General features: G+C 44.3%; 1 protein-coding gene across 1 annotated transcript; it reads right to left on the minus strand.

The window, feature by feature from the left end:
* LOC130126746 (ubiquitin-conjugating enzyme E2 D2-like) lies at positions 1-9,213 on the minus strand. Its single transcript, XM_056296365.1, has 7 exons — positions 8,796-9,213; positions 7,322-7,385; positions 6,453-6,484; positions 6,207-6,284; positions 5,624-5,729; positions 3,096-3,189; positions 1-2,239 (listed from the first exon to the last, which is right to left on the minus strand). The coding sequence occupies exons 1-7, from the start codon at positions 8,817-8,819 to the stop codon at positions 2,194-2,196; spliced, it is 444 nt and encodes a 147-aa protein (XP_056152340.1). The 5' UTR covers positions 8,820-9,213; the 3' UTR covers positions 1-2,193.
* Between the last annotated feature and the right edge of the window lie 23 nt (positions 9,214-9,236).

Consider the following 9,236-nt stretch of genomic DNA (forward strand, 5'->3'; position numbering starts at 1 on the left):
AAAATATCCAAACCTGCACCAACTTATCTCATGCTTTAAAAGACAACTGTAGAAGTAAATAGGTCTCGACTGGGAAATACATTTGATCGTTATACAGCATTTTCTTAATCATGTTACAAGGGCTATTTAAAAACGCCACACATAAATTTGAAAGTAGGCTCAGGAGAAGGAAGCAGAATGAAGCATGGGAAGTGTCTTTACAGATGATGGGACAGAATGTACAGTACAGAGCCCACAGGCCTTGGGTGTCAGTGGAGGTCCTTCATATTTAAAACGCTGTCGTTCAAAACCCACTCGCAAATTCAACACCAACATGGAAGAAATGCACCACTAGTTTTTGTAACGATTTTGGGTAACTTTATTGAAGGGAAAACTAAAAAGCTGCAGAGCCACGGGTTGGTAATCAACCGTTAGCTTTGCACCAATATTTCAGGGCTACAAGAAGACAGTGTTTAAATGGGAAGAAAACTAAAAGATCTTTGACTACTTAATAATGAACAAAATGATAGAAAGCTTTTGAAGGGGATAAAAAAAAAGAATTCCATCCACCGAGCCTTACAATCAGCTTAATTTGCAGTAACATATCAGATATAGTAATCTACTTTTATTAACATGCATAAAATACAACATTGAGGTTCTTATACCATGTTTCCTTAACATAGATGCATACTGCTTTGCTTCTTTGTACACACGATTGGTTGTGGAATTAAAATACACGATTTTTCATCATGTTTTTTTTTTTTGAGTTTAATACTTATAATTAAGAGCATACCGTCTCCGTTCCGGTTAAAGCTGCAGTAGGTAACATTGAACATTCCAATGCAAATCCTTCCGCCTCTGCATCACTCCGCTAAGCCCCTCCCACCAAATGACTTCCGCATCGCTCTTCGGCCCCTTACACTCGTGTACAAGCAGGAAATGTCAAAGCGAGACTCGTGAAACTTGTATCGCAGGTGATCATTGATCCATTTAAAAGATTATTTTTTCATAGAATCTCTCAGTTACACAAATATTGTTCATGTGAAACAGCCATTTCGAGTTGGTCTTGTTGATTTTTAGAGTTAGGGTTGCAACCACAAGCAACCGACGGGGGCAGGGCAGTTGCGAATTGATCTCTACAAGCACATCTGCGGTTGTAGAACAGCCAATAGGAACACCCTCTCTCTGAACTGACCGGTGATTGGCAAAAAACCTTCCGTCCTGGGCTAGATTTTTTTTTTAAAGCCTGAATACAGAGCCAAGAGGTGGTTCACAAGTCCAGTTTTCTCTCAGACCACTTTAATTACAATATGCTGAAAGGTTATTATGGAACTTTTGCCCAACGACGCTATAAAAACACTACCTACCCCAGCTTTAAGGACGTTCCAGAGGTCAAGACCAAGTTTCCCACAGCTTTCGTAGATTCGATAGTCTTGCATCTTAGATTCCACTATTTAATCAAAACTGCTATTTCAGTGATGGCCTGGCGGCCTGGCCAGGGTGTCTCCCTGCCTGCCGCCGAATGACTGCTGGGATAAGCTCCAGCATCCCCGCAACCCTGAGAGCAGGATTAGCGGTTTGGATGACGGATGGATATTATTCAACAGTAACACAAATCCCATTGTTGGTTTCGAGGATGGGGCTAATGAAAGTCAATTTGACATCGTAGTTACAACGATTTTGTTTTCTGCATTTAACCCATCCTATCATATAGGAGTGGGCAGCTGCAGTGCCCAGGGAAAAATTACAGAAAATTGGCAAAAAATAAAGTAGTTACCTAAGGCTATGGATGCTCTGAGGAACTTGGTCTTGATTAAACTCTGCCAATCCCACAAGATCCAGCCAGTTGCTCAACTGGATGCCTGGTTGACATGCGGGCTAGAAATGGGTCGGTGTCAATTTAAGAGAAAAATGGGTAACATTATCAATTCTAGGTTTGAATGAAAACGTGTCACTGTAGAAAAGCCAGGCCTTCTCAGTACTGCATGCTCAAACCAAGATTTAATTACTGCTGTGAATAACTCCAACAGAACATGGTGACAGAAACTTTGCAGAACGTGGCACGTGTTTGGGCAAGAAAACACTATCTTCTTATGAGCACATGGGTGAAAAGGGGGAATGGTTTAATTTTTGGAGGAAAAAAAAAAAAAAAGGAAACCAAGAATTTTAAGTTTGATCAAGCGACATTTCCCAGGAGCTTTCCAGAGGAGGCCATCACATTGCGTATTTCTGTGTCCATTCTTTTGCTATTCTAGTGTATCTGTGGATGGCAAGAGGAAGAAAAAAAAAGTCAGACATTTTGTGTATGCAGTTCAACAAACTCAGAATATACCAACTTCCTGATCAAACAAGCTCTTTGACCAGCTCACCATCATGTGGTGAGAGAAGTGATAGCACTTTTACTTGTATGATACACATAAATGCTCAATCACACTGGTAATGTTTAGTTAAAAGCGCAAGCTAGACAAGCATCATCAAAAACGAGTTAGCATTGCACTGTAAAGCTAAACCGCTGGATTCAATGTCAATTTCAGAAGTCAAAAGTCCATTCAGTGGGGCTCAGTTCACAAGGGAAACCTTTTCCATGCTACTGGCATACTGTAGGCCCATCAAGCATTCAGTTTTTACTATCAGACATTAGTAAATCCATCTCAGCTGGTTAGTATCCTAAAAACCCTCAATACAAGTCCACATTGCAGCCATACATCATTAGTGAACCAGATTCAAGGTCCAAAACCTACACACCTTCAGATGGCAAGAAGACTTTGAAGAGGCAGAAACAAGCGCCTCTGGTTACACCATTGCGACAAGAGCATCAAACACATTGGTCAAATCCATACTACTAGCCAAGATGCGTTGCTGGCTCAAGGCCTTACCCTAAAGCATGGCATACTTCTCTGTCCACTCCTGGGCAAGCTTATTATACCTGACAGAGTGATAATGAGTTACTGACTAGTTCCTTCAATTTAATTTACAGGCCTAAGAGTGAGGCCTTGGAAACTACTAACCATTGCATATTGGATTGTTTTTTTGGGAGTAAGAGGCTTAAAAAAAGTTTTCATATCCAGAAGTGTTGAGGCAAATACACACGTATGCTTTATATACACAATACTTACTTCGGAGAGTCTGTTTTATAGATGCGTGCAATCTCTGGCACTAGCGGGTCATCTGGGTTTGGGTCACATAGGAGTGAGCAGATGGACAGAAGTACTGCAAGAAACAGGAAACGTCAGATCCTTTTGTTCTAAACAGGTCACCTAATCTACAAATGAAAACCAGTCTACAACCTTTTCTAGTCTGCATTTTCAACTTATCTATGCAAATTAACTCCAAGCTTGTTTCTATGGTGATTGTATACATAGAGCTAGGCTCGGGTGTTAAGCGTTTCCTTACTGCACAAGCCAGGCTTTCATATACACCGATCAGCCAAAACATTAAAACCACCTGAGGCCACTGCCACCAGGGAATACCGTTGCCATGAAAGGGTGTAACTTGGTCTGCAATGATGTTTAGGTAGGTGGCACGTGTCAAAGTAACATCCACATGAATGCCAGGACCCAGGGTTTCCCAGCAGAACATTGCCAAGACCATCATACTGCCTCCACCAGCTTGCCTTCTTCACATAGTGCATCCTGGTGCCACCTCTCCCCCAGGTAAACGACGCACACGCACCCAGCCGTCCAATGTGATTCATCAGACCAGGCCACCTTCTTCCATTGCTCCACGGTCCAGTTACGATGCTCACATGCCCATTGTAGGCACTTTCGACAGTGGACAGGGGTCATCATGGGCGCTCTGACCAGTCTGCCGCTATGCAGCCCCATACACAGCAAGATGCAATGCACTGTGTGTTTTGACACCTGTCTATCATAGCCAGCATTTACTTTTTAAGCAATTTCAGCTACAGTAGCTCTTCTGTGGGATCAGACCAGACAGGCTAGCCTTCACCCCCCACGCCAATCAATGAGCCTGTGAATTTCAGCATTGTGAATTTCAGAGTTTGCGCATGCATTGCGTAGCTTAAGGCGAAATCAACGGACAAGGAAAGGCATTGCCTATGACGGGAGTACGAGTCAATCAGAGCCATCAAGGTGTTAAATTGCTACAATGTCCTAGATATTTGTGCTATCAATAAAACAAGCTAGCTCATTTGAACTTGAGCAGCACAGCTACACTTCAGAGCGAAATCAGTAATGTCGATTATCGTACGTCTTCAGAGTTTTAATAAACTGGATTACCAGCAAATTTACTTATCATCAAGAAAGGCAGGCCTACACCAGCTCTACCTGACCTCCACCAGTGTAAAGGGCAGAAAATCATCTGATCATTCCAGCCGGAGCGGTACATAAGGAAAGAGTGGCTATGTGGCTCCGATGCTACCACCAGGCTGTACTGCTTCGCTTGTTTGCCGTTTTCCAGAGAGCAGGAGTCAAGCACAAACGGTCCAGTTCACACATTCAACATCAAATAGCACTGAAAACTGCACTGCGATCAACCTAGCTTTACACGAGGCTAACAAACAGCAAGTCTCCGCGCACAATGCAAAGGCGAGGAAGAATCATGAGATTCTGAAGGACTTGATACATGCTACTTGCTACTTAGGGACACGGGAATTAGCCTTCCGGAGAAACAAGTAAAGCACCGGCTCATCAAACCTGGGAAACTGCGTGGCGCTTTTAAACCTCATTGAAGACAAAGACCAGCGGTTGGCGACGCATCTTCCGCAGTGTTTTCCGGAACATCGAACCGTATTTAAAACGACCTTATCTTGGCAGCGACACTCTTGGGCAGAACATTCAAGATGAGGTAAACGCAGCCCTTTTCGTGTCTGTTCAAGTCGACGAGACCACTGACACAACCAACAAGCACAGCTATCTGCTGTATTGCGGTATGTCTGCCAAAATGGAGTTAAAGAGGCATTTTTGGGATTTAGTGATGTAATGCTGTGTAATGTAACGATGTGAGGCATTGGTGTTAAGTCATTTCACAGCTATCAAAATCCATAAAAAAAAGCACTTCATATACACTTTGACAATATTTTTGTTTAGGTTTTCATTTGAAATGTAGTTCAGCCGGGGGGGGGGGGGCACAATATTCTAGAATTCTGTGCAATTGGAAGAATGAAGTAGGATCAGATTGTTATAAAACATTAGAGAGCACAAAAGGGTGTAATTTGGATTTGCGAATGCCCACTGCCTACCCAGCCACTGACCTCACCGCATGTCACTGGTGTATACAGAGGGAGCATGACAAATTTACAATAGTAGAAATATATGAAACAGTAGCCTGGTTCTACGTGGTTAATAGTATACTTAATCACATTGAGGATATCAGACTGAGTAAGAATAATGCAATATTATGTACAAAGAAATATACGCACTGTCACATCATTATGCACAAATAAATACAAGTACAATATCTGTGGAGTTGACTAAAAAAATTACTTACTATAGGCAGATAATAGTGGTATGTGGCAGATGCAAGCAATAGTGAAATCAATAATGCCACATGAAATAATAATGGTTGATTAAGGCTAGTGCACTTCATGTTGGACCATTTAAATTATATACGCCTCATTTTTGTAAGAGTTCACTGTGGCTTAAATTATGCCATAAGATGTTCAAGCTGCTGCAGTTGTCCATACCTTTAGAAATAGTGAGTGCAGGAGACCACTGTGATCTGAGGATGTCCAGACAGATACTGCCATTACTGTTGATATTTGGGTGGTAAATTCTTGTAGTAAATGCAACCTGAAAAAAAAGTCATAATGAAAATGCACAGGATTCAGTAAAAGCACAACAGGCAATATCAGTGACATGCAATTATGGTCGTTCATCACATAAGAGGAGAAGCCTCGCCCATTCTAGAAAAGTAGCATGAGCAATGTGTGCACAGCTCCCTGTAGGCATTAAGAGCACTTAAGCAGACAGCACAGTGGACATTACACTACATTATACAACAGAAAAAGCAAGGGAACCACGTGCAATGTTAAACATGGAAAATTTGCTAATAACGAGTTTGTATAAAACATGGGTGATGGACATAAAGCAATGACTGGCTTGGAAGAAAGACAAAAAAGGAAAAGCGCAAAACAAGAAACAACAGAAGAATAAAGATTGCCTAAAAAAGAATGAAAAACAGAGATAAAGAAAATGAAACTAAGTCTGCTGTGACCAAAATGCTTAAGGGCAGCCTTGCATGGGGCGTGACCAGCCGTCTCCGCTTACCTTAGGTGGTTTGAAAGGGTAGTCTGTTGGAAAGTGAATTGTCAAGAAGAAAACACCTCCCTGATATGGACTGTCAGGCTGAAAGTAAAACAACCGAGTGTGCTTTACAAATAACCATCAATAAAACTTGCCAATAAAAAACTGTATTAATAAAAGCATCCTTCATTATCGCATTTGTAAATTGAACATTTGCATCACATAGCTTTGAAAATAACCAGCAACAATCATCAAAAACGATCAACTTACAGGTCCCATGATTGTAGCTTGCCAGTGAAACACTGAGGAGAGGAGGGAGAGTTAGCGATCTAGGAACTTCAAGTGAACCCACATCAGAAAGGCACAGATATTCTGATTGAATGGAACTAGGTTCATTCCGCAGACACTATCGAGCCGCCAGCGAGACTGAGCGCCAAGGTTGATAAGCAGTCTCCCCTTTGCAGTCAACTCAGTGACACCATTTCCCTTTACACTGCAGTGCTTTCTCTGCAGTTACTCTCTGGATCTGTTACACAGCTACAGTGGTCATGATCCCCCCCACCCCCGTTCAGTTTTCATATAATAACATTGTATTGGACCCACCCTCATTTGTTGCATTTCAGCCTGCAGTATTACAGCTACATTCTTTTGAACTTTTAAGTGATTACATAATCACTGATCCTAAGCACTCAACCTACAGCCACTTATGCTCTGAGAAGTCAATCGAGATAAATTCCAATGTGTCAAATTTTAAGTTCACTTTTACATTTTCTCAAGCAGTGCTTGGATAATTTTCAAACTGCTGAATGGGGATGGAGGAAAACTCGTTTAGAGCTCACTTCCTGATGATAATGTATGCATACGTTTTCATGGATTTCAGCAGAGTATTTGTCAACGAAAAACAACATGGACTTAAGTTCCACATCTAACTCAGAGCCTAAAACCATGAGAGTGTACAAAAATCTTGTTATTTGTAATTTCAAGTTAAGTTTACAGTGATCTGCGGAAGTAACCAGCCAAGAGACATTCCTCGTATCTGCGGACTTGGCACATACAAATGTCCAACTACTGATTCCAACTTTGGCCAAGGTGTCACTTCGGGAAAAGTTACACTTTGCATATATAGCCAAGACACCTACTGTCATCACCCACTGGTCCTGCGGAGCACTGTGCTGGAGGGTCACGAGACAGGTCATTAAGCTCCTGCAATGAAAAAGGGGTGCGGAACAATAAGCAGACAGAATGAGTCAATTTAAAGAGACAATAACTAAATAAAAAGGGGGGGGGAGATTCAATCTGCAACCAATATACAAGAGCGAATTCCATTCTCTCAACATTCTGGCTACTGCTACGACAACGACGCGGGGTCTCACACAGCTGAGAGCCGCAAAGTGGGACGACCAAGGTAACGAGAGCTGCAACGAGGCTGTCCTAAGCTTCTCTTAATTCTCAAAACCCTCCTGGCGGCTTTATTAACCCCCACCACCGCCTATCGCGTTAAACTAGCACGGCCCCGGAGGCACAGGGGGGACTGACGCTTTATGGTCCCTCCTGCTGAAGACAAGATGAGACCCGAGAAGCCACCACTGCCCCTACTGTTATTTTTAGCACTTCAGCTATTTAAAAAGGGGAGTTGGGGTGGGGGGTGGGGGGGACGCCCAGCACAGGGCCTCCGTGTCACATTATATTTCACGTTTAGTTTATAGATTTTCCCTCTCCAAAGTTCACGGTAACTGCGGCGCAAAGAACGCGTGCCAAGGGCCCCAAGTGGGTGTTGCTTCACAACAGCCACTTCCTCTTCCAAGTGTCAAGAGCCGTGATGTGCGGGGGGGGGGCGCTTGGGGCGATTCGGATTTCATACCGCTGAAATGCATCACAAAACAGGACAGACCGCTCATTCCCAGTGATGGACGTTGAGTCATGGGTTCTACTTAACTACCAGCAACGGGGTCATATGAAAGTGTACATTAACGCTTGATCCAACTGGCTGCTGAGGCTGAGGAGGACAAATCCCCCCCCCCCTCTCTTGCCAAAACTGAACCGGACTTGACTTTGGCTTATTGTTTGATCGTTCTGTTGCCACTTCCACTCATCCAAACACGATATTGTCCGGTTAACATCAACGGGGTCCATTACTGATTAATACAATCAAACCCCTTAGCTTGGCCAGTAAACGCTCGCCTGCGGGTTTTTAATCGCAAGCGAGTGCCAACACAGGAACCGAGGCATTCCGAGACACGGCCAAGTGTCGACACACGGCCAGATAGCGGCTAACGCTAGCGTGTACATTTCACTAGCGCGCTAGCTGGCGGCTAACGTCAGCTTGAACGTTTCACCAGCGCGCCAGCTGGCGGCTAACGCTAGCATGTACGTTTCACTAGCGCGCTAGCTAACGTTAGCTTGAACGTTTCACTAGCGCGCTAGCTAACGTTAGCTTGAACGTTCCTAGCCGTTAGCTAACGGTAGCTTGAGCGTTCCTAGCCGTTAGCTAACGGTAGCTTGAGCGTTCCTAGCTGTTGGCTAACGTCAGCCGCTACGTTTCACGAACATGTAACGCCGCCGCCGCTAGCTAACGCTTTTACACACACAGGGAGGCTAGCGCGGCTAACCTACCTTGTTGATCCTTTTAAGCGCCATCGCTCGTCGTTCTCTTCTAAGCCTCGTTTTTATATCCGCGTGATGAGGGACAACCGTGATATGCCAGGGTGATCGCCTTTGTTTTTTGTTTTTTTTCCTTCCTCCGACCGACGGCCTTTCTCTTCCGAGTTCTCGCCGCCTCGCTCGCTCGCTGGCCGCCGAGTTCCTCGTTGTCCGGTTCGCGATCTCGCCTAGTTCGCGTCCGCCTCTAGACCCGCACAACCCGACACTCCGCTGACGTTCGCCTTCGCAGCAGCCCTCGCGAATCGCACCCGACCAACTTCGTCCCCCGTTTCCGCCCGGGTATTCACGCGTCGTCCGCTGAGACAAGAAAAACGATGCTCTTCCTCTCGGCGTCCGTCGCCACTGCTAGCGGGGCTAAAGCTCGTCTCTGAAGGCGGCGCTCCGTGAGTGACA

The sequence above is a fragment of the Lampris incognitus genome, chromosome 16, assembly GCF_029633865.1.
Source record: "Lampris incognitus isolate fLamInc1 chromosome 16, fLamInc1.hap2, whole genome shotgun sequence".
Taxonomy (NCBI): Eukaryota; Metazoa; Chordata; class Actinopteri; order Lampriformes; family Lampridae; genus Lampris; species Lampris incognitus.